General features: G+C 34.7%; 1 protein-coding gene across 2 annotated transcripts; it reads right to left on the bottom strand.

Annotated features, from left to right (window-relative positions):
• On the bottom strand, positions 1-26,795 carry LOC138331109 (serine/arginine repetitive matrix protein 2-like). 2 transcript variants are annotated; one of them, XM_069278570.1, is made up of 19 exons: positions 26,660-26,795; positions 21,333-24,663; positions 20,540-20,766; positions 18,906-19,584; positions 18,306-18,517; positions 17,450-17,683; positions 16,681-16,729; positions 16,085-16,246; positions 15,478-15,531; positions 14,934-14,981; positions 14,593-14,657; positions 11,815-11,898; positions 10,956-11,264; positions 9,828-10,375; positions 9,181-9,285; positions 7,330-7,475; positions 6,236-6,322; positions 5,817-5,870; positions 1-5,382 (listed from the first exon to the last, which is right to left on the bottom strand). In XM_069278570.1, exons 2-19 carry the CDS (start codon positions 24,636-24,638, stop codon positions 5,287-5,289), a joined length of 6,465 nt encoding a protein of 2,154 aa, XP_069134671.1. In that variant the 5' UTR covers positions 24,639-24,663; positions 26,660-26,795; the 3' UTR covers positions 1-5,286. The 2 variants fall into 2 exon arrangements, with proteins under 2 accessions (XP_069134671.1, XP_069134672.1); XM_069278571.1 differs by lacking the exon at positions 9,181-9,285.
• Positions 26,796-26,847: the final 52 nt, after the last annotated feature.

Below are 26,847 nucleotides of genomic sequence, written 5' to 3'. Positions count from 1 at the left end.
TTTAAACTGTTACACCAAATTTTATTGGCTATATGCTTACACAAAATATGGAGTTTTGTGACATAATTAACAAAATACATAGGCACTATCAGGTCTATTGAAACAGGAATGTGCTATAACATTGTAACTGAACGAGTGTGAGAACTCCAGCAAAGACATTCAGTCAGCAGTGGAATTTTGATTGCATAGCAAGAAGTATATCAAAAGTATATATACATTTGTTTGTCAATTAATTAACAAATAAAATCCACTACTTCAGTAAAACCAAAACATTAACAACAATTTTGAGACATTAAAAAGAAAGAATTTTGCAAAATTCAAATATGAATTATTCAACCTTCTACACCGCTAACAAATCAAAATCAATGTTTATTATTTGAACATTAATTAAAATTTACGCTGTCTGTCATATTACACCTACAAATAAAGAAGGATATTTTGTGATTTAAATATTAGCTAGAAATCAGTAATTCATTCAATATATGGAAGCTTAAGGGGCTGCTGTGGCCGAGTGTCTCAACATATTACCACAAGCCTTCCACTTTTTGGCAGTTGTCAGCTATATAGATACTGTCTGCAGGTTGATGATTTTTCAATGGGTACTCTGGCTCTACTCTACCTTCAAAACCTGGCACTTACTCAAATGATCCTGGCCGTTAATTATATAATAAGATGTTTACAAAACAAATGTGGAGATAGAGTACAAAGAATATCTTCTGTAAGCAGTTAAATCATTTTTATACATTTCATTAAAAAATAAATAAAACGCTCAAATTTCCGATGGTTGTTGCAAGTGTGTAACTTTTGTAATTATGACAAAATATTTCTGTATGCTTTAGTATTTAATAAACAAAAGTTAACTTAGTATTTGTCGGCGGTTTAGCATCTTTTAAATGCAAGATATCGACCATCAGAACTACAAATCAGAAATGGAAGTCTGATATTTCTATAGCGTTCTAAAAATGGAAGATGTTGGAAGTGGAAGATATTGAATAACTGACGCCCTTTGACACGAGGTGATTCGTGTTTATGGCGGTGAATGATCCTACAAGTTAATCACACAGGTGAGTCGGTCTTATCTTTACGGCTCAATGATAACATCTTTGGCAGTTCAGATTTTGTGTCGATTCAATAAGAAAATACTCCATAACAAAATCCAATACAAGCAACTTTTCACCACTGCTATTTCAAACCATATGTTTGATTTCCTTTTCCTTTACACTATCACTATGGATGGAAATCTTAATGTTTTCAATCCCTTTTAATGGCTTTACAAAGACCTGCATGTAAAAGGCATTGCCATGGGTGTAGTGATAAATGAAGGGCGAGCCCATCTGATAGACTTGTTTACTTCACTTTCATCTGTACTAGTCTCTAGATTTACACCTCTCATGTTCATATAATCTCATTTATTCACGACACACACTTGGATTTCTTCAATATCTAACTAAAAAGATTAGATATCAAGAATTCTCGACAGAGTTTCGACCTATCACAAACCAAGGGTTACGATATGCCTGCTCCTCTTTAAGAGTAGAAGTCTTGGATAGGAAACGGATCATAACCCTTAGCTTGCCTAGCAAGAAGATATTCTAGTTCATTTTTCACTCTCCTGAACACATTTAATGTTCATTACTGGTTTCACTGTTATTTGATAAATAGGAATTAACATGTTTAAGCTTTGATACTGATATTACTTATAATATTGTCTAGCTCAAATTATTTCATCGAATTTGGGTGAAATCTTTTCCATTTTCCTACCTCTTTTGTTTTACCTCTAATACTGTCGTATTTAATACAACCATTTGAAAAATGTTCTAAACAAAATTATTTCTGACAGTGCCTAATAACGTTCTATAAAGGTCGTTTTTGATGCATGAAATGTCGCTTATAACATTTCTGTTATTAGGCCTGAAGTACTATGCTGAACGTTTTTAATACCAAAAGTCACTAATCTTACGCTCCATTCTGTTAGTTCTAGTATAAATCTATATGTATATGTTTACCCTCCACTGATCTCACAAAGCGCCCTATACTTTTTATATTGCTGTAGAATATATAAAATTATCAGTATATTTCACACACTTACAGACAATACATTACTCTCTCACTCAGAACTCTTCTAAAATCTTCAAGAACAAAAACTTACTTGTTAATATTCTATTTTTGCTTTTTTTTTATCTAGAAAAACATAACATTTTGATAATAATAATATTTGAAACAAATCTTAAGATTCTGATTTTTTGTAAATAAATCTTTTGACGTAAAGAACCATATTTTTTCAAATATTTTCACTTAATATTCAAATAGGTATGATATTTGTTTCATAAACATTTCCAATCAATTGTTAATCAACAGTAAATTCTTATTTATTTCTGAGTTTTTACGAGTGTCCAAAGACGCTTATCATAACACAAATATGACCCATACTGTACATTCAAACATACATGTATACATAATTAAGCAATTGAAACTAAAATAATAAATAAAATATACCCGAATTGTTTAGAAACATTAATTAATAGCAGAGTATCAAGATTCAAACATATAATATTGAGTCATTATTTCAAAATCATCCATAAATTAAAAACGAGACAGAATTTACCTAATTACAAACAAAACGTAATTGTTTAACAATCAATTATATACGCAATACAATTAACCTAAAACAAACCTGCAACCCTAATTAATTAAGCGAAGCAACCAAATCTCATTGAACCTATACACCTCTGAATATTCATAATAAACCCTTCCAGTCTTTGAATTACAAGCGTTCAAATGTGCGTTTAAGGGGTTAATAAGTTAGCTGGCCAAAGTTAAGAGATTAGAAAAAATATGTAAGGATATAATAGAAGTTAAAAGTTATGATAAAACCAAACACTGATTATCTTGTTCATATAAATTGGGATTATCTTAATTTTCACAAATTAACATTAATAAATCCCAGATTATATTGTTCCAGACCTATAAATTGAGATTATTTTAATTATCACAAATTAACATTATTAAACAAAACACTGATTATCTTGTTCCAAGATTTTCAATGAAAGTATCTGTAATATGTATGCCTAGAAATTGAAATTGAGTAATTTAAAAAAAAATCCCTACAACTTTTTATTATCTATATGTACTTCTTTGATTTTATGATACATTAGCTTTTTCCTATAAAATATGATAATTTACGATTTGTGATTATCTTCTTCCTTTGAATTATGATTCCCAAGCCCTTTCCTTAAAAATATCTAAAACAATACATGTATCCTACAGATTCTGATTATCTTCATTATAAATATCCTTATAAAATAAATAAATTAAAGAGTAAACATGTTTATTCACTGTGGCAAGATGGCAGAACTAAACACAGGACGCTGCACCAAGCTAAGAATAAAAGCGAGGCAATTACAAGAGTATTGAATATAGTATATATATTACAAGTACAAGAATAATAATGTTGATATGTGAATTACATATACAGTAAAACATGGTAACAACGAACATCTGAGCAGCAAGGATATTACTTTGTTATAAGGCAGAAAGGAAATTACTTTGTTATAAGGACCAAGGAAATCTTGTTATAAGGGACGAATGGAATTACTTTGTTATAAGGGACGAATGGAATTACTTTGTTATAAGCAAATTTTGTTATAGCATATTACAAATATCTTATAGGAACCTTGTGACGGAATGGAAATTACAATGTTATAATCATAAATACTTTATAAATGGGTAAATGTGTTTTGCAGTACTGCTGAGCTGTTAACTAGAAAACTTAGATTTTCAATAAAGTTGGGCAGTATATGCTACAAATTCAGGTTTGGTAGCCATAAATAAGTTTATAGAAATATCAGAATATCATCAGTAACAACTATCTATAACTTAGAAGTCATAGTTAAGACGATAAACATTAACTTTCCTTTCAAACATCAACTTCACATGAACTATTTTGCGAATGAGCAGAACACCACACATAGAATTTGTTTATGGTGTGCATGCTACTGGCAGGCTATTTATAGCATTTTTCCAGACAAAAGTAAAGATTTGCATTTTTTTGATGATCATGAAACCATCTGTTGGATCAAAATTATAATTCACTGTAGCTTTTTTTATTATTAAATATAAACTTTAACATGTTTTCAAGATATTTAAGGGGAGGTAACTCAATGTATTTTTGTTACCAATCAATTGTGATTGGGACAACATTACAGATTTTACAAAATCAGTATACCGTTAGTATTTTTTTGACAACATGCCTTTGAAAATCAGATCTATCAATGAACATTTTGAAAGCAAATTGTGAAGAGAACAAAAGAATTCTAAAATACTCAATCATGAAACTTTAAGGTGGAATATTAACAGTTAAGAACTTCAAAATAAATTTTGTTTTGTGAATAGAGTATGAAACATACACCAGTATAACATTCACAAATACAAATTAATCCTAAAACATACAAGTAACAATAGAAAATGTTAATTAATTACTAAACAACAAAACAATCAATTAATCAATAAGTCTAACAGCCAAATCAGGTGAATGTTAAGTAGACAGTTGTTGACCAATCCATGGACATTTTCTAATGCCAGACGTTACTTGTATATAACACTACCGTACAGAATTTCATTTCATACACTCATTATGGATCGATTAAAAGCAGTACAATTGGATTTCCATCATGCTACCTTTAAGTTCCTTATCACATAAATACATTATTGTCCAGTAAATTAAATGCCTAATGTCGATACTGAGTTGTTTCCCTTTGTTTCACTTTGTCAGTATCGACCAGAATGCTAATGATCCTTCATATTGACTTCATCCAACATTTGACTTTGCCTGTGGCAAAAATTAATATCCATCCTTTTTTCCAATGGCATTTCTGACTTTTATCACATGCAAAAATAAATAAATAAGGTTATAGCTTTACCTTTAATACAGCTTAATTCAAATTATTTTTTCCCAAGGGATTACAGACATGTAGGCTGGGATACACTTCACTGAATGGCACTTAAAATCCTGGTAGTCAAAGACAGTCCTATGGTTTCCTGGTAGGAAAATAGTCAGCTCAATTCTTACAGCTTGTGTACAAGTATGTGAATCCTTTCAGATAACAGGTAAAGGTGATATTCAGAAAACATTTAGTTCAAATACATTCTTACATAAGTGCTGTATCACAATTTGTTTTTGGAATGTTTCTTTTGCTCTCAGAAGTCTTGTTTAGTTTACAACATGAGAATGTTGCTGTGTAATGGTGCTTATACAGTAGACTTGAGATATTTCCGTGCACCAGGCGATTATATAGTAGACTTAAGAACATTATATCGCTTCAGTGACATCCTCACAGATCCTAATTCTCTCTCCACTTTGTCAAGGTTATCTTCTAGCTCCTCCTATAACATAAAATCATCATGTTAGCTCAATTACATGGCTAATACTGCATTACATTTTAAGTTAACTAGAACTGATTTTTTGTTTTTATGTGTGATTGAACTGAATACAGTCGCGAGTGATATATAAAAAATCACACATCGCGAATCAAAGCAGATACATAGGACTCTAAACCGAAATTCAATTGTCATATAAGGTCTTTCAACAAGAAAACACAAAATTTTGTTGACATAGAAATATGGTTTACAATACTAGTTTTTAACATTACTCAATAATAGTGTTTGGCTCTTTTCCACATCAGGAGGCATTTCTTCTTTCAACAGTAAACATAGCTGCCAAGTAAATTCACACCTTCAGATAAAATATTTTCTTCCCTTATATTTAGGAACTGATAAGTAGACATGGTAAGCTATAATGTTTTAGAACAATCACTTACCTTCCTTTTTCTACTTTTACCATGTGACGGTAACCGACTGAGAGCAGATTCCAGCTGAAACAGAGGAAAGCTGAAGTGAAATATGGTACAAACACAAAAAGGAAGAGAGTCTTGGTACTAGTAACACAGATAGCATTATAGCAAGAAATATCTTTTATGAATTGAATACCATTCTTAAATTTCTATGGATATTCAGAAGAGAAAAGATCTGCATGGATTTTAATTTTTCTGATTTTTATGGTCACTGTAAAGAGAGTTTTTGCGACCGAAAGGAAATTATGTGCACATGGTCAGAGAGTTTAATTTCAATTTAAAACCCTGGGCAGAAATTTAAGTTGTTGTATAGAGTGACTCCTAACAGAGATTGTCGTTAGTGTAGATTCAACTGTATAAATTGAACAGGTACTTATTATAACTACCTGTCGTTTTTCGGAATTGAGGTCAGCATATCTATGTTCAAGGTCACCTATGGACTTCAGCCTCTCCCTGATTCTGTCTTCTCGAGACTGAAAATAAAATCAATTTACGTCAATTGTCATGAAATCCCTCTGTGTCATTTTGACATAATCTTGCTAACAAGCACCTTATACTTCAATTCCAAATCTTGTTGTTGGATACATAAAACTAACATGTATAAATGTATATCATGCACATGTAGCAACAACAAAATTGATAAAAATGTATATTTTGTTTTTAGATTTTTTTTGGTTTATATTCAATAGTGTCCTATCAACAGTAGTCATTGAAGGCTATGGCCTTCTCCACATTTTAGACAGTGATTCTAAGGTTCAGTTACATTAACTTCTTTCATAAATTTCTTAATAATATGAAAAACAGGTTTTGATCAAAAGACAAATGCCTTTAATGTAAATTAAATAATACATATATGACTTTAAATTTCTTTAGTGATACCAGGACAGAATTTGGTTCACCTGTCATATTTACTGTAGGTTACCATGACGATTATCATAACAGAAGACATAGGTGTATATGCCATATATACTGTAGGTTACCATGACGATTATCAACAGAAGACATAGGTGTATTTGCCATATATACTGTAGGTTACCATGACGATTATCATAACAGAAGACATAGGTGTATTTGCCATATATACTGTAGGTTACCATGACAATTATCAACAGAAGACATAGGTGTATTTGCCATATATACTGTAGGTTACCATGACGATTATCAACAGAAGACATAGGTGTATTTGCCATATATACTGTAGGTTACCATGACGATTATCAACAGAAGACATAGGTGTATTTGCCATATATACTGTAGGTTACCATGACGATTATCAACAGAAGACATAGGTGTATTTGCCATATATACTGTAGGTTACCATGACAATTATCAACAGAAGACATAGGTGTATTTGCCATATATACTGTAGGTTACCATGACGATTATCATAACAGAAGACATAGGTGTAGATGCCACATTTACTGTAGGTTACCATGACGATTATCATAACAGAAGACATCGGTGTAAATGTCATACTTACTGTAGGTTGCCGTGGCGATGCCGGAGCCGCCTTGGGTTTAGGTACCATAGATGTGTATTTATCCTCCCAGTCAGGCCTAGAGAGATAGTCCCCTGCCCGTACACGGTCCAACATTGCATCCACCGTCATAGCTGGCTCAACTGCTTCTACAAAGGGAGGTAATATTGTTAATGAATATGGACAATAAGCATCTGTAAAAGACAGTAACTGCAAAATACAAAGCATCCATATTGTGTGATATTTATGGATTAATCTTTATATCTGAATAAATGTGCATCAGTTACATATACTATTTACAACAATCTATAAATAAAAACTTCACACTTAACTGAAAGCATCAACAACTTGATCTTTATCTCATTACAAAGTGAAAAAAATTTGTTTGTTCATGTATACTCATAAAGTTGTATCAGGTTTTGTGAAGGTAATGGATTTCAAAGGTTAATTTTGTTTAAAAAAAAGAAACGGTGAGAATTTCATGTTGTCTATAATGTAATATCTTTACATACCTAATTTTAAATTCAGTTATCTTTTTAGAAAAAAACCAGTTTAGTTTCTTAAACTGTTAATGATGACTTAAAGATAAGATAATTACGATACAATATATAGATATAGAATCTTCAAATTTTAGTTAAGATATTGGATACTTTTAATAAGTATAGGATGATTAACTATATATAGCTTCTGGTATACAAAATATTTCAATAAAAAAATAAAGTTAGTCAGAGTAATCAAAACATTAAAAAGCCACCTGAATAATTAACAATTAAAGGATTGTTAGATTGCATTTATTGGAGATATAAATGCAATATGGGTGGCAGATAAGTAGAATATCTATCTGCCAACCAGATTGCACTTATATATCCAATAAATGCAATCTAACAATCCTTTGTTATATTTACATTTTACTTTCTAGTTCAAAGTAAAACATAATTTAGATGCGAGTGAACATTTGAATTTCCCGCTTCAGCCATTTAACCTTACTAGCCAAGTTCAATGTGATAAAAAATAGACCCTATAAAAAATTAAAAAGATAACAAAATTTCAATGTTTTTCTATAGCTTTTCAGTTTACTTTCAATTATCCAGACATTTAACATTTTTTTCTTAAGTTCCATAACCAAAATGGTTCATTCAACTACAATGTCAATTTTCCCAAGCGGCTAACATGGTGTCAGTAAACAAGACACACATCTATTTATGTAGATATAACTACACCAAGTCTAGGCTGCATTTATTGGCTCATAATGCAGATCAAAATTATCATTAGAGTAATGGGAGTCGCAGTGGCAAAATTTAAATATTGCGTAATAACCTATCTATAATGTTAAGTTAAATATTACAATTATATATTATTTTTTCTTATTCTTAGAGAAAAAAAAAAAAAGGACAAAAAAAAACTCAAATTAAAAAAAAACTTGGAAAAGTGAATTGTTGGACAAAAATCATACCTCAAAATGTTATATAACTCAAAGTGAATTTTTTTGTGATATAGATCGCTGAAATAACATAATTACTAAAATATACCATGTATCTGCATTCCAAAGGCCCATTCAATTACCGGTATATTAAACATTGAAAAAATATCAAATGTTTAGCAATTATCCTGTGATATACATATATGTACTTTATTAACAAATATTATTCACGATAAATGTACCAGCCTAGCTTCTTATACTGAAAATGAAAATAATTAAAAGCTTTATTCCAAACGACAGAATATTTGATTATGTGAGTAACCCAACACTTTGTCACACAAACTACAAAATAACATGCTTTCCCAGGTTCCAAGCAACTGTTAAGTTAGTCTGCCTTGAGATAAGTATCACGAAGAGTTAAACACTCGACTTACTACGACATGGGCGTGGTACCCGAGGGGCACTGGAGGAGCGCCTCCTCACACTTGGGCTCGCTGACCTAGGTCGTGTTCGAGAACGTCCCCTGGGAGTTCTCGTTACTGAACCGGAATTGATAAAATATTTTCTATGAATTTCTTTTCTTGTACTACAAACACTAGTATTGCATCTCTGTATCTCACACAACAATTTGCATGCAAAGTCAATGTCAGATTCTTACCAAAGTAATTTTCAATCAACACAATTTAAATCAAAATAAACAACTGGCATGCAGAAAAAAAAATAAAAAAAAAAATAATCAAAATTAAACATCCTTTGATAATGAAAAACCCATACTATCATCCATGCAAAATATTTTCCTTTTCTTTGAAAAAAAAATTTAAATTTAAATTCTAGGGGAAAGTTTAACTTTCCTCTTTTAAATTCTGATCAATTTCTATCATTCTTTTTTAGTTCAATACGCATTTATTTATTTATCTGGAAAAAAAAAAAATAAACAAATTTGTGCAAAAAGAAATATAATTTTTTTACGTATTTCAGGCATGAATTTTCGAACAAAGATAATGTTATTCAAATATTTCAACAAACCACATAAAAATCTAATAACTTGAGACATGCAAACACCATATAAATTGTTATTTACCTTTCTTTTTCTTCCTGTCTTCCACACGACTAACATTAGAGTGCTCTCCCCCTGGTGGTTTTTTGTTTGTCCAAACAACGCCATTGGGATGGCCATCTCCTGGTGACCTTGACCTATGGCTATCAGAATTTATATCAAATCTCGTCTGACTAGAAAAGTCCTCTTTTCCACTCTGATCTTTGACTATCGTTTGTGTAGTTTTACGAGATGATTTTGACTTAGAATTTGTTGATTCTAATTTAGAATGTTTTGAGGATTTCACTAATGGAGAACTAGGTGTAGACTTTTTCTTCACTTTTAAACTGTCCGATTGTCTATCAGGAGACATTTCTTTACGTTGACTTTGCGTAACCACATCACTGCCATAGAATTTTTTCTTTTGTAATTTTGGCTGAGTAGGCTCCCTTGACGGTGTTGGAGAGTTCCGTAAAACGTCTCGTAATCGATAGAGCTCCTCCTCTGCGCGCATGACCGGTGATGTCACATTAATAAGGTCACCGTCTCGCTCTGCTTGTGACCTTGTGTTTCTTGGAGGAGTTCTCACCGATCTGGCAATACAACATGTTATACAAATAGTATCAAATGAAAATCCTGAAGAATTAAGAAATGAGAGCTTTAAAATATGCATTTATACCAGAATGTTTATTTAAAATTCATGACCTGTATTATTACATTACAAATTCCTTCAACTGCAAAAGATTTGACATCCAGCGTAACTATTATTTAAACAATTTTAAATCCCACCCCATAGGGATGCTACCAGCCAAAATTGGTTATATTCTGACCAGTTGTTATATAGAAGAAGTCAATTTTGTTAATTGCTGACATGAAGATAGACACCATATCTTGGTACAAACTAAAATCTGACTGGAAGAGAAAGGACAAGCAGGGAAGGATTAATATTACAGCAGTTTCGAGATACCAAAACGACATGGGTAAAGTACGATTTACTGTTGATTGTAGTGATTGTAATGTTATATTTTGATGTGATTTTTGTGATGTCACAATCACAGGATGTAGGGAGTAGACAACTGTACACTGTACCATCCCCACATAATTTTGGTATCTCGACTCCCGTATTGGGTAAGACTATATGACCCTCATCAACAATATGAGAGTGTAACTTACCTCGTGTCCTCTGTACGATGGAAGGATCCATTGAGAACATTACAGGCCTCGGGACTCTGGTGTACAGAGTTGTTAAGGCCGTTACTATCTGCGTACGGTGCTGTTAAAGGTTGTGATCTGACTGGGGAGCGGTTATCCGCGTGGAGCAGCGACGCCACACGATCTGCGTGAGGTTTTGAGGGGTTGGTCGGTGTGGGGTTACTTGGTTGCCGTCTAGGGGAAGGTTGGCGATGGTCCAGGGCAAGCGCTTCCTGCTGAACAGCTAGGGAGTCGTTAAGGCTGGTGTAAATTGAACCAGATATATTGTGACTGAAAAATGAAAAAAAAAAAAATTTAAAGTCAATAATTCAGATATATACAGTTTGAAAATGTAAATCACAGAGATCATGTGAAAGAAAAATATTTGAAACCATGTATTTTAAAATTGGAAATTTGGAAAAAAAGTTTCTAGCTTTAAATAGCATAATATATAGATATTTCTTATGCCTCAAAAATATGCATTGTACAGTATCAACAGTTATTTTTGCGTGTAAAAAAATTCAAGATTTTGACTGAAAATATGAAAATTTAATTTCAGAAAATTAAAATTTAAAGAGGGCAAATGGTTTATCTATCATTTTGCAGATAAAATTTTCACAACCTGCGAAACTGTGAAAATATATTATGCCTTTAAAAACTACTTGCTATATATAGTCCGCTAAACCTGACTGTATTATAAGGTTGGCTTTTTTTGCGCAATAAATAGCTAGCTGGCTCTTAAAAATGAGAAATTGTAGAACAGATTTGGCCTTCACTTTTTTTTTTATCATTTAGTTTGATATTTGGTTATTAAAATTAAATCTGTTTGTAAGGAACTTACCTGATCTCCTGTGAGATCTTGTGGTGTAGGTTGTCGTTTTCTCTTCCCAGCCTCTTGTTCTCAAGCTCCAGCTTGGTAATGGTCCTAAACAAGTTTTTTAATGATAAAAGGTCAGTAAATTTTCAAAGAAATTGATATAAATTACTGTATAAAGCAGCATCATTTGTGACATGGAAATTTTCAATTACTTTCACTTCATAATTAGACTATACATTGTATATTTACCAATATATATTAAGAGTTTAGCTTTTGATAGTGAGGAGTCATTGAAGTAAAACAAGAGGCCCATGGGCCTTAGCGGTCACCTGAGTTCGGATACAGAATGAAACAAAGACACAAAAACACTATATATTGGCCCATCAGGCCCTTGAAACCAGTCAGTGATTTTATAACTGACTTTTCAATCTATGAAGAGTATCTGGTTCCATCAAATCTGTGAATTCAGAAGATTTTTTTTCTTATTTTAGTCATTTTGACCCCTTTTGGCCCCGCCCATCTACCCCTGGAGGTTGACCAGGACCAATATGGATATGATGATGCTATCACAGGGTAATAATTCTAACCAAGTTTGACCTATTGAAAATTAAGAAAATAATGCTCATAAATGTGTTTTTCCAATATCAATTAATAGATTTGACCCCTAATCAGGGGAGAGTCTGAGATGCCAGGGCCATGAAATTCACAATTTTTGTAAAGGGCCTTAAAAAGACTTTCCAATCTATTAGGAGTATGTATTTGGTTCCATCAAATTTCCAAATTCAGAAGGAGACTTTTGAATTTTTAGCCATTTTGACCAATTTTGGCCCCACCCTCTGGTCCCTGGGGGTCGGCCAGGACCAATATGGATATGATGTTAAAATACTATCTCAGGCTAATAATTCTAACAAAGTTTGACTCATTTCCTATTACACATGACCAAATAATGCTCAAAAATGTCTTTTCCCTATATAAACTATAGTAAACTTGACCCCCCCCCCTCCCCAGGGGGAACGTGAGACCCCAGGGTCATATAATTCACAATTTTTGTAAAAGACCTCAAGACCTTTCAATCTATGAAGAGTATTTGATTCTGCCATTTCTGGAATTTCAGAAGAAGATTTTTGAAGTTTTAGCCTATTTACCCCTTTTGGCCCCACCTCTCAGGCCCCTGGGGGTCAGTCGTGGAAAAATTGTTAATAGGATTCAATGGCCTTCTCATACTGATAATTCTGACAACATTTGACTTATTTCCTATTACAAATGACCAAATAATGCTCAAAAATGTCTTTTCCCTGTATAAACTATAGTAAACTTGACCCCCTCCCCAGGGGGGAACGCGAGACCCCAGGGTCATATAATTCACAATTTTTGTAAAGGACCTCAAGACCTTTCAATCTATGAAGAGTATTTGATTCTACCATTTCTGGAATTTCAGAAGAAGATTTTTGAAGTTTTAGCCTATTTGACCCCTTTTGGCCCCACCCCTCAGGCCCCTGGGGGTCAGTCGTGGAAAAATTGTTAATAGGATTCAATGGCCTTCTCATACTGATAATTCTGACAACATTTGACTTATTTCCTATTACAAATGACCAAATAATGCTCAAAAATGTCTTTTCCCTGTATAAACTATAGTAAACTTGACCCCCTCCCCAGGGGGGAACGTGAGACCCCAGGGTCATATAATTCACAATTTTTGTAAAGGACCTCAAGACCTTTCAATCTATGAAGAGTATTTGATTCTACCATTTCTGGAATTTCAGAAGAAGATTTTTGAAGTTTTAGCCTATTTGACCCCTTTTGGCCCCACCCCTCAGGCCCCTGGGGGTCAGTCGTGGAAAAATTGTTAATAGGATTCAATGGCCTTCTCATACTGATAATTCTGACAACATTTGACTTATTTCCTATTACAAATGACCAAATAATGCTCAAAAATGTCTTTTCCCTGTATAAACTATAGTAAACTTGACCCCCTCCCCAGGGGGGAACGTGAGACCCCAGGGTCATATAATTCACAATTTTTGTAAAGGACCTCAAGACCTTTTAATCTATGAAGAGTATTTGATTCTACCATTTCTGGAATTTCAGAAGAAGATTTTTGAAGTTTTAGCCTATTTGACCCCTTTTGGCCCCACCCCTCAGGCCCCTGGGGGTCAGTCGTGGAAAAATTGTTAATAGGATTCAATGGCCTTCTCATACTGATAATTCTGACAACATTTGACTCATTTCCTATTACAAATGACCAAATAATGCTCAAAAATGTGTTTTCCCTATATAAACTATAGCAAACTTGACCCCCTCCCTAGGGGGGAACGTGAGACCCCAGGGTCATATAATTCACAATTTTTGTAAAGGACCTCAAGACCTTTTAATCTATGAAGAGTATTTGATTCTACCATTTCTGGAATTTCAGAAGAAGATTTTTGAAGTTTTAGCCTATTTGACCCCTTTTGGCCCCACCCCTCAGGCCCCTGGGGGGCTGGGACCATATAATTCACAATTTTGGTTGACCTTTGGCTATGGAAGGTTTCTGCAAAATTTCAACAAATTTGGTTCAGTAGTTTTGGAGAAGAAGTCGAAAAAGTAAATTGTTTATCGCCATACGACGGACGACGCGACGACGGACGACGCACGACGACGGACAAAAGGCGATTAGAATAGGTCACTTGAGCTTTTGATAGTGAGGAGTCTTTAAAAAAAACCTGGTTTGAAGCCTTTCACTGATAAGATGGCTCTCTCTTTAATTCATAATTATCATTCTTGTCATAAACTACACTCCATGCGGCTTGATAAATAATTTACCTCTTCATTTCTACATTCTCTGTCCTAGTATCGTACATTTTATTTTCTAAGTCATTGACAGATTCCTGAAAAAGACAGATAAACATCAATGAAAATCATACTGTTACTGGAAAATTGATAAAAGAAAAGCTCAGAATAATATTTTGTCATCTCAAGCAACCATTTTTTACAGTGAGATCAATATGAATTCATAATTTTTAGTAATACTGATATCCATACAATGTTTTATCATCTCACGGAAAATATGTATAAGCAATCTCTCTTTACAGTGAGAAAAAATATGGATATTCATAATTTTAAGTAATACTGAATAACATATTCAGCAAATCAAAATACTTTACCTTGAGGATGGTTCGCTCTCTCTCATTAGCCTGGTATTGTTCTACCAACTGAAATTCAAATTCAAATTATCATGATCAGATTCAAAGAACTTATTAATGTGATACATATCTACTATATTTACAGTATTTTGTGACTAAAAACGTGGCATTTAATCTACCGTACACCATGTACCTATACGATTCCAAGTACTGCTATCAATCAATTTATTTCAATTTACACAATGTAATTGATAGAGAGCCTCTATGCTCTTGATGATATTAATGTCATACTAAAATTAAAATCATTTGCAAAATTCTTCAACATTGTCCTGTTCTCTTTCCAATGCATATACAGTAAAACTCACTTGAGTCGAACACGCTTGCACTGAATACATACATCAGATGAGTTGAATATTTTTTTAGGTTTTGATTTGTTACCAAATGGAACACAGATGATTTGAACATGGTAGAATCAAATTCTGTCGTTGTGTCAAATATGTTTTATTGTCCTGTTTGCATAAAGTACATTTAACAAAATTTTGTTTTTTGTGTTGACCATTCTCACCTTTTCCAAAGCTGTACGATCCCTGTGAATATAGGTAGCTTGGTCTTCTTGTACCTGTAAAATTCATATCATTAATCTTGTTTATAAATCACCAAATGAACATTAATGATGCTTAAGTTTTCAAAAACACTGAGAAAATTCAAAACAAAACAAGCTAATTGCCACAAACTGGTCAAAAATATGTTACACAGAATCCATACCATTACACTATTATATAATTATAGTATTATACCAACTAAAACTTGCAATCTAATACTTTTAGAGAGATTTTTTCAATTAAACCCAAATAAAGCAAGAAGGTATGTATAGAAACTTTAGCCAACTACACAAAGTTTAGAACCTTCACCTACTATCCACTATATTTTTACATCCACTTTTTCAATATAAGAAACTTTTCAATAGACAGTGGACTCAAGATAATCCGAACGCAGATAGGCGGAAAATGCACAATCCGGATAAAAATATTAGTAACAAATTTTAATTTTGATTATTGCATGACTACATTAAAGGAATCCAGCAGTCCAAAAAATTAACAATACAGACACTGGGAATGCAGATCTTCATATTATCAAGAACAACCCACTGAACACATTTATTTCAAAATTACCTTCTTAGCCTTTTTGAGGTTATTTTTATGAGCATTGTTCTCAGCTCTCAGCTGTTCCAGTAAGTCATCCTTTTGCCCCATACGGTACTGAAGCTCCTCTACCGTACTGCGGAATGTGGATATCTTATCCTGGGCCTCTTTATAAAAGTCGGCATATTCCGCCTGAAACACAACAACCAAAACTTTCAATTCGCATGTTTTATTTTAAATTTTGTGAATTTTCTTGACAAAAGATTAGTAACTTTTCATCAAAACTCAACTGAACTGTGGTATAAACAATGGGAACCCATGGGTTCTATTGCTATTTGAGTATTTTGTTTATAAACTGAAAGCCGATACATGTATCTACACTCACTCATTGGTAATTTGCAAATTTCGTTCTTAGCATATTTGTTGCTTAAAGCAATTAAAGTATATACATTTTTTTTAACACTAATGTGTCTGACAATCTGTCCTTAGCCAGATTTGTGAGTCATAGGTAAGGCTATATTTTGGTGTTTTTAATTCTCCACCAACTGAACACATAAGTACTTCACAATAACTACAGCTTTTTAAAAGGATAATGAATATACAACAAATACACATGAATAACTTACCGACCGGGCCTCTAGTGCTTTTATCTTCTGTTCAACATCATAGTTCCTCCTGAAACAGACATATACAAAATCAGAAATTCAACAAAGTGCCACCTTGATCTTAACTGCTTTTTCACAATGACTGAATTTCGCAAATAACTCATTCACCCTTGAAAATTAATAATAAACAATTCCAGCATTTGAATGTGTCTTCAGGAGTGATTGAGTGAAGATTCGCATGGATCTAATACACCTATGTTTGACACATTATCCAGGCAATCAATTTTCACAATTCCTCTTCTATTATTAATAGCAAAATTTGTAAAATTCAAATCGCACATGAAATAAACTTGTTTTACTCTTAGTAACAAAGTCATGTTTTCACACTTAATTTACATTAATTTCATAAGTGAGTTTTTGTACTGCTTTTATCCACTGCAGGGAAATTTATAATTATGGTTTTATATTATAGAGGATCTTACATAATTGGGTATGTAATATGAAATTTATCAAACAAGTTCAATAATTTGATATGTCACGAGCCTTTAGTCTTTTTATATATATAGTCACGAGTGTAAGATTCTATTTATCACATAACTTTTAATAGAAATATCAGTGAAATTTTTAATTTCATCTCTATATAAAACAATAGAAATGCGGATCGGATGTGACGTCATATATAGATTATGATGTTGAAATAACATGTGATGTCATAATAGTGTTATTACGCATGTGTCTTACGATGTTTATGACATGGCCACATGACATTTATATGTCTTCCATATCTCACCTGTCAGACATGTTCAGCTTGTCCTCAAGGTCAGCCACCTTCTCTCTCTGCTGTTTTAACTCTCGGTGTAAACTCTCGTTTTCTGATACGAAGTGCTGTAGTGACTGGTGCCCGCTGACTGTATCGTTATCTGAGGCCCTTAGGGCCTGTCTCAGTCCCTGTAGCTCCTTCTCATAGTATTCCCGGAGGTCGGCCATGTGTTTAGCATGCTTCTCTCTTAATCCGACTCTTGTACTGATTAACAAACAAAATAATAAAATAAATCCTGTCCAATCAGACACCTAACTTTTGCTGTCACATCCGACACTCATAGTGTATTCCCCTATACCAATACAGTCAACAATACCTGTATTTTCTGATAACCTGTCTAATCCGACAAAGTAGGAAATCCCCAATGGTGGTGTACTATACAGGCTTACCACTGCATTATTCAGTTATAAAGAAATCAGTTTTATTAAGGGTGACAACGCATGATATTTTCAAGCAGACACTTGAATTAAACAGTAGCTCAAGTTCTATGAGCATTTTAGTGATAGTGAATTCGTTTAATTTTACTTCTGTTAATCAGATGAAATGTAAAGCAATGTACAGTTAAACCTCATTGGATTATCATTAAGTATACAACCCTGGTGAATACTAGATGCAATATACCTCTCAGCTAGAGAGAACTTGCTTTTAGTTTGATTGGTTGAGCATCAGACTAGTAATCCAAATGTCCTGAGTTTGATTCCTAGTAGATGCAGTTATATTTAAGCAAAAATCCTGTACAGTTTTTCATCAGTTTTACAATGATCCAAATGACTTATAGTAAGTAAAATATTGATTTATCAACCTAAATGCTACCTCTCCTAAATACCTGGATGAGAGATGAACATCATCAGACAGAGTTGATGAACTAAACAGCTCCGAGTTGAAGCTGTCCTGCTGCTCCACACGTTCACGATGGCGGTCTTCTAGCTCCCTCTGGAGGACAGAACTCTGGCGCTTCTCACTCATAGAAGGGGAGACAATCAATGGGTAGATCTCCTTATTTCTTGGAGGTGTTGATGGATGGGCTGATGAAGAAACCTGAAATCAAAAATTTTAAAAATAAAATTAAAGTTGAAAATAATGCTGGTATCTTTGTGCATGATTTTTTTTCTTTTCAAAAAAATCAACAATTTTTATCAAAATCTATTCTTTGACAAAAGATTAATAATAAAAGAAAAAATTATATTGTCATTACATTTATATATTAAGAGGCAAATAAATAAATTCTTTTCGACCAAAATGAGCCCTTTACTAGGCAATCATCCCTCTAATTAAGAGACACAAATCACAAATACATGTTCAGTTATTGGTCATATAATATATATAATGAACATTTGAAATACATTATCATAGCAATGGAAATATATGCCTATCAATCAATATGTCCTATCATGATATCCTATTATCAAAGAGTGTTGATACATACCTTTGTTTGACCTCCTTTCCCTCGGCGTATGGGCATTGGACTGCTGTAGACTCCCGCCCTCGGAGGTACATCACCAGCATCCCCATTCATTATCTCTACAAAGGATCTAGATGCTGGAGGTGACCTTGACCTTACTCTGGGAGGTGACCTCGCCTTGGGTGACCTTGACCTTACTTCAGGTGACCTTGACCTTACTTCAGACGACCTTGACCTGGGAGGTGATCTTCGTCCTTCAGGCGACCTTGACCTTGGTGGTGATCTCCTTCTTTCAGGTGACCTTGACCTGGGTGGCGACTGATTCCGTGACGATCTTGACATAGGTGGTGACCTTGACCTTTGAAGTCTTGACCTTGGAGGAGACTTTGGCCTGGGTGATCTGGGTCTTTCTGGTGATCTCGTCCTCGGAGGTGTTGTCAATCTTGGAGGTGAACTGTGGGTCCTTTGCGATGGTGACTCTTTCGGGACACGGATAAACTCTCCATCAAGTGACCGACGAACAGGTAGTGGATCATCGAGTGATTGCCTGACTTCATGGTAAATCTCACGCCAGGAAGGTGAGTGCTCTCGGTGATGAGTTTTTGAGTCTCGGCTCTGGGTTTGTCTTGGAGATTTTTCGTCTCTGTTTTGTCTAGGCGAAGCATATGGTGATCTGTCCGATGATCTTTTACTAGTTTCACTTCTATGGAACAAAAACAAAAAAAAAAAACAAAAAAATGAAAATATGGTTTTAAAAGTTACCATGAAAAAAGGGTTATAAAAGATATCAAGTTTTTTTTTTAATCAATAATCAACTTCTTTGCTGCAAATCAGGCCACTACTATATGACATGACATTTCTTCTTCCTAGAAATTTTTGCTGTTTGCTAAGAAACTACCAATACAAACTAAACCAACTTATTTTCGCGATGACTTAATTTTCATTTTTTAATGCTTAACATTTTTTATCAAGGATCTAATTTCACGATGGAGACCTCTTTGATTCTACCTCACAAGTATTTGAAACTTTGAAAACTTTGTCCAGGAATTATGTGAAATTCAATTAGGCCAAAAAAATTAATTGTTAGTTTCTCAGACCACTTTTTTAAAAAGTCAGTGCGGGCGGCGGGAATATTTTTCTATTTTTTATTTCTCTGAAAACAAATGCGGCAGATAACATTTTATTTTTTTCTCATGAAAATCAATGAAAACACGGATAGAAAATGTAAATTCTTGCTCAGTCTTAAAGAACAGCTTTTAAATATCTCAATCGTCACTATATCCAAAGAAAACCAGTTGAAAATACATAATCCTGGGAGGAAACATTCCGTTTTGAGCAAGTGCTGACATCGGCAGCCATTTTTTACCGGAAATGAAAGGTGCATACTAAAATTGGAGCCAATTTCCGGGTGCGTTTTCGGATGGAAATTTCGGGCGAGTTCGAATGGAAATTTGGGGTGTGTTCAATGTGTTCAAAACTTAATTTTTAAGTTATGGTGCATAAAAACGTTGGTGCGGGGGTTAAATGTCGATGCGGCGGGGCCTGAGAAACTAAGAATTTTTTTTTTTTTGCCTTACAAGTGATAAATTTTTTTAGTAGTGTACTGAGAATGAATGAATTTGTAGCTATAATTAGTATCATTCATACGGCCACCATACCTGTAAGTATCCGGCGGCTGAGACTCTACTGTACTGTTAAATGAGCTATCCTCCAAAGCCTTTTTGTGGGCCTTGAGTTTGTGTTTGAGTTGCTGCTGTTGATCAAACAGTTCATTCTCCATCCTCTGTTGCATCTCAAAGATGTTGTCCTTGTGTTGTCGCTGTTGGTGTTTCATCTCCTGTTCATGTCGCTCCTCCAGGGTCTGGAACATCTGCATCCAGCTAGTCTATAGAATAAATAACAACAACAACAAAATAAGAGAAAGACAAACATCATATATATATCTATAACATATCCTAATAGCAATAATAGGAAACTGTCAAGCAAGCAGGTCCTATTTCAATGTGATTTGTTGGTCTCAACAAAGCTTTTACAATATATTATTCAAGTATGAAATGTACACATTAGTTGGATTGCCTTTACTATGTCTCACTAGTCTCACTAACTTTCAGTCGATTAAACATTAACATATATTTGACTATACATGTATATATGTAAGGTGTTTTCAATTTAATTGGCCATGTATGTGTATTGTATACCAGTTAGTATCAAATATTATAACTATGAAATGGTAAGATGTAATTTTTGCAGTGTCCGTTTTTTTTAATACTTGTACATTCTTATTAATTACATTACACTATCATTGTAAAATTAATGTAAATATATATATATTATCAATGTCTACATACTGTTAAGTTAATATCAGTTTGGAAATGTCCTGTTGTCAGGTACTTATATGTAATTTGTAAATCAAAGTATTGCATGACAAATCATTAATCTTAATCAACATACCTGTTGTTCTTGTAGAGTTTTAAATGTTGGTATTGGTCCAGAACTCGGCGTTGACATGGAGACTTCATTACTACTCGGGACACTCTGACCATTGGTCAGTGAGCCTGACCACTGGGGTACACTTGCACTCAGGTGTGATGCTCCATATTCTTGATAGATACGAGACAGTAAAGCTCTCTCTTTCTCCGTTAAGTCACCATTTGAGTCATTCCTGGTATCAAGATAGCTCCCTTCAAATGCTCCTTGTGGTAGTTGGTTTCTGTGACGAGGAGCTTCGTTACGTAGCACTCGGTTGTAAATACTATCCACTAACTCTAACGTCTGTTCTTGTTGTGCGGTCTGACCATGATATGGATCTGACGTGAAGTTGGCGTAGGTTTCCCCTGTACTGTTCTCTCTGGCCAGAACCTGCTGGTACCTCTGATAGGCTCCGGGGTCAGTAAAGTTCACATTATACCTCTGTAGGTCTTCCTCTGTAATCAATGGTCCTCGGTTCTGTGTACTTGCGTCTGGACACGGACGGTCACTCTGGAGCTGAAGTCTAAATTGTGGTGCAGCAGGCTGTCTATCTGGTCCCATGTCATTTAATGACCTTGAAGATTGTCCTCCATGACTTTCACTTGACAGCATGTTAGAATTTAAATTTGTTAATCCTGAATTAGGAGCATACAAACTAGAAGACTGAAGAATCCTGTGGTCCACTCTTTTGCTACCTTTGGAATTCTGAGATAACCGAATGGAAATTGGATCCTGGAATATTTCGGAGTTGAGAAATTGAGGATCTATCCGCGCACTATTGCCATGGTAACTGGGATGACCTGGTGTAATTGACCTCCCATGATCTTGTGATGTTGACGCATACCTGTTATAATCCCTCCCATCACCCTGGTCCACCGGATGCTTGGACTTGTGGTCTACACGACTATCGACCATCTGATTTTTGTATGGATCTCCGTGACCACCTGCAGACAAATTACCGTTGTAGCCTACATGTCTATCGTCGTTAAAATCCCTATCTGGTTTTCCATGTTGTTGAGACATCAAGGCTGAAGGATGTTCTGGATGGTTTAGGTTGTATATGACTGGTTTACCACTACTGACGGGATTACGGTGAATTTCTTCATCCTCTCTAGGTATAGATGTGTAAACAGGGCCAGTCCCTGGTCTCTCAGCTAAAGATTTACTGGTGCCATCAGACGGCAGTGGAATACGAGAAAACTGGCCACTATTTGGATTTTGTGATACAAATCGATCACTATTGACTGTATCCATTTGTTTACCTGATTTGGGTATTTTGGCATTCCTCTTAACCGTCACATTTTCCCCTGTTTCTAGTATTAAGCACTCTTTTTCGTCAGGTCCAACTGTTCTGCATACCTGATAATTACCATAGTTTTCAGGAAATTCAGGATATGATGCCAGTGCTGGAGCCAGCGTACGTAATCCGGGCGGCCTACAATCTGTGTCTGACATTGTATCCTCAACAGTACTAGTGTTCCTTGGAGCTGTTCCCTTCCCGCTGAGAACACCTTCAGGGTTATCTGTCTGGGTACTTTCTCCAGAAACCATGGAGATATCAAAAGTTTCATTTTCCATCTCTGAGTCCAATGTTATGTTCGACCTTTTAGGAAGTTCTAACCCGCTCCCACCGGATGAATCCTCAAGATTTATGCTATCAATCTGAAATTCCGCCAGACTCCTGGCGACGAATTCTCTGCCACTTTTATCCTGTGAAACATTCACCTCTGTACCAGAAGTCTGGTATATTGGGGGTCCAGTACTGCCATAAAATGTAGGGTTGATGTTATCCTGTATGGGAGCCGCTTGCAGTGTTGTCGTCGCCAAGCTATTTACTTTCGGTTTGACACCTCCATCTGCAGGTAAGGATGTTGATGAACCAGCTTCAGTTGTATCATCATGAAGTGAAGTGTCACTTTCGTTGAATGAGGATACTGCATGGCCTAGAACATGCTGAACGATCAGCTGAGCAAACTGACTAGAGTCCTCTTCCTCTGATTCATCTGCCATTTCTTTACTTATTTCTTTCCTCTTATCCTCCATTCCATCATCAACTTTGTCACCATCACCGTCCTTAGTTTCACTACTGATGTACTCGTTAGCTTTCATGTTTACAGAAGTATTGCCGTCTGCATCTTGACTTCTCTGATCCTCTTCTTTTTGGTCTGCGTGTTGGTTAAATGAACTCATGCTATCATACTCTTCCAGTTGAGCATTTGACACAGAATTCAAACTTTGTTGATCTACAGCTTGTCCATCTTGTATAATTTCCTGCGATTGTAAACTTAATGGTGTTCCACTTTCTGACCTTTCTGGTACGGGTGTTCCACTTTCTGGCCTTTCTGGTACTGGTGTTCCACTTTCTGACCTCTCTTGTACTGGTGTTCCACTTTCTGACCTTTCTTGTAATGGTGTTCCATTTCCTGACCTTTCTTGTAACTTGGAATCGGGCATTGCACCCTTTTGAGACATCTCTTCATCAGATAGACGAGGGGAAATATCACCAACTTCAGAATTGTCCTGAGAGGATTTTTCAGGAAATATGTTACCATCATTGACCTGTATTGTGGGGGACACAGTGCCATCTGGCTGGGGAGTAATTAACACTGGTGATTCTGCCTCTTTAGGATTTTCCTGATCTGACCCACCCTTTGGCGTACTAGAACCTGTATCAGACTGGTCCGATATTGAAACCTTTCGATCATTATCGTCTGCATTATCACCAAAGTTGGTGCTAGAAGCTACTTCATTTACTGCAGAATCTGGTTCATCGGCTTCTCTGATGCTGTCGTTTTCCTGTGCTGGTACAATTTCCACTACAGATCCATTATCCGACTGATCAATGTTTTCTATCTCTAACTCAATATATTCCGATTGATCTACCCCAGTGTCAACGACTGAACCATTCTCTGATTGGTCAGTTTTCTGTCCCCAAACAACGGAGCCAGATTCTGATTGGTCGAAACTAACATCAAGATCTGGTACATGTATCTCTGTAGCCTCACTACCATCTTGTGTGAGGCTTGACTGATCTCCAATAGACTCGGAGGAGTCAATAACTGACTTCATCAACTCTCGTACTTCGCGATCTGCCTTTGTAGTCAGTGTGGTTTCAGTAGAAGCAATAGACTCCTCATCATTTGTTTGAACACCTTCCTCTGGGGTCGGAGTGACTTCCCTACCCTGAGATGTCCTATCCTCTTTACTAGGACTTGTTCCGCCATCATCTCTCTCCATTCTCTTATCACCATCCTCTGTTTGAACTGTACCATCACCTTCTCCATCCATATTAGAAATCAGTGTTGGTTATGATCTGAAGAATAAAAAGAAAAGTAGAAGTCAAACCACGGTCTATAAAACCATCCCAGGGATAATAACAAGGTCTTTCAAATTCAAATGTATCGAAAATCAATTTGGACTTTGGAGAAAGTGGTCTTATTAACCAGGTTGTTTTTATAGGTAATATGATATCAACTATTGTATCTATAGCAAATGAATCAGTTTTAAGTTTTGTTGTTTAAAAAATACTTTGAAAACCAGAAAATATATAAATATCACAGTTGCCTCTAATAGACAAAATGGAACTGGTTATGGGTTGGACACAAATAAGTAACTGCATGTGTACATTTGTAGCAGCTACCTTCTGTTGAAAAAAAAGCCAGTACTCTATAATCATCATAAATCATAGTACACACAGGTACACTTAACAGATTTCTTTTCTAACAAAGGAAAATCACAAAAGTTACGGTAATAAGTATAAAACACCCTCTACACCTTTTCAAATGGACAAATATGCATGCTTTATAACTACTGATGTATGTTATGCATCATAATTAATGCATGTATATATACTATACAGGAATTTTTAGTTTTGTAAAATTATTAAATGAATCATCATTTGATCAGGAATCTTACCATGGCTCTAGAATATCTAGTGGAGACTGACCCTTCATGAATGAGCTCTATGGTCCCATCAATTTATTCAATATGTTGTAACATTTACATCCATTAAAAATTAGAACCAAATAAGTCTGTAAAACTTTGGTTTTGACTGTTATACATGTTACAAGAGCTAAATATACGGCTGCTGAACATTTTGATTTAAATGTCATCTCTTTCATCAATTTTAAAATGATCTTAATTATTAAACAGAAGGAAATTTTGGATAATATCAGGAAGGATAATATGTCTACTGTTAAGATTTCAAAGTTGAACACCTCATGATCAACGTATGGAAAAAGATCTGAGATGGGCGATCACTTTCACTTATGTTGACTGATCACTGTCAAATGGCTGTTCCATCTTGTGGGTAGTCTATCTAACTTAAACAATGTAAATGCAAATACTTTAAAATGAGTTAATAATTATGAAGATTGTCTGCAAAGCTCTGGCATCTATATAGACCATAGATGCCATAGGAAGATAGGAAGATAGTTTAATGCTTAAATAGTAACGCCAGTGTGATACACACATGTTCAATATTAACTCACTGATATTTGTAATCAATATATACAAATTAACGTAGCACATTTGACCCTATGACATATAAATAAAGTTTATCTGTCCATGCAGTGTATGATGTCTGTGATATTTTATAGCTAAGTCATTGGGAAAGTCAGTCAGAAGGTGATATCTTTTCCGATACAACAGTAGGTAGAATAGCACTACAGTGCTAATGTTATACTTTGTACTAGTCCGAATGATTCTGACTATCTATCCGCTTTTTATATACTGACGTGGGGGGATGATAGACTATCATCCGCCCACGTCAGTATATAAAAAGCGGATAGATTGTCAGAATCATTCGGACTAACTTTGTACTATCTTGTATCTTCAATTCTTGTTATAAATACATGAATCTAAATCTGACCATGTTCAGCTGTTTTTTTTTAACAATACAAAATATGTATACATGTAAGGTGTTTCAATTAACCTGTATAATATGCACATGATATATTCATTACCATTTGTTACAAACAAGCAATGGCGAAAATTGATAAGGCCTAGGCCTACTGGTCGTCAAACAGTAAACCTGTGACATCAAACGATCTTTGGGGGTACCCTTTTCTTTTTGTTGGCCTACTTTTAGGACGCTTTGTATATGCAGACGCCCTTTGAAGTCCCGAGCACGACGGATTAATGGGATTACACATCAGAGCTAGACTACTGTCAGTTTACATTTCGGATTTCGTTTTTGTTTACATTTTTGTGTCAATACACAAATTCACAAAACAACAAACATTTACGCAATCATTCATTCTACCGATGTTATTTCAACTTGAAATGGATCTTCCACATGGTATACTTACTATCGCAAAATTAATTCCACCCAGACGGTACACATTACATATTATTGAGATGCCCTAAATAACTTTTCAGCTTTCCTCGTTTCCTGTCTCAAGTCAAAACATGCGTCTGCGTCCGCGGGGTCATTGTAGTATAAGACGCGAGTACGTAACGGTCCAATATGCAAAGTTTGACGACAAAACCATCTTGA

This window comes from Argopecten irradians, chromosome 9 (genome assembly GCF_041381155.1).
Source record: "Argopecten irradians isolate NY chromosome 9, Ai_NY, whole genome shotgun sequence".
Taxonomy (NCBI): domain Eukaryota; kingdom Metazoa; phylum Mollusca; class Bivalvia; order Pectinida; family Pectinidae; genus Argopecten; species Argopecten irradians.
The sequence above is the reverse complement of the archived record's forward strand: the minus strand, read 5'-3'. Positions and strand labels throughout refer to the sequence as shown.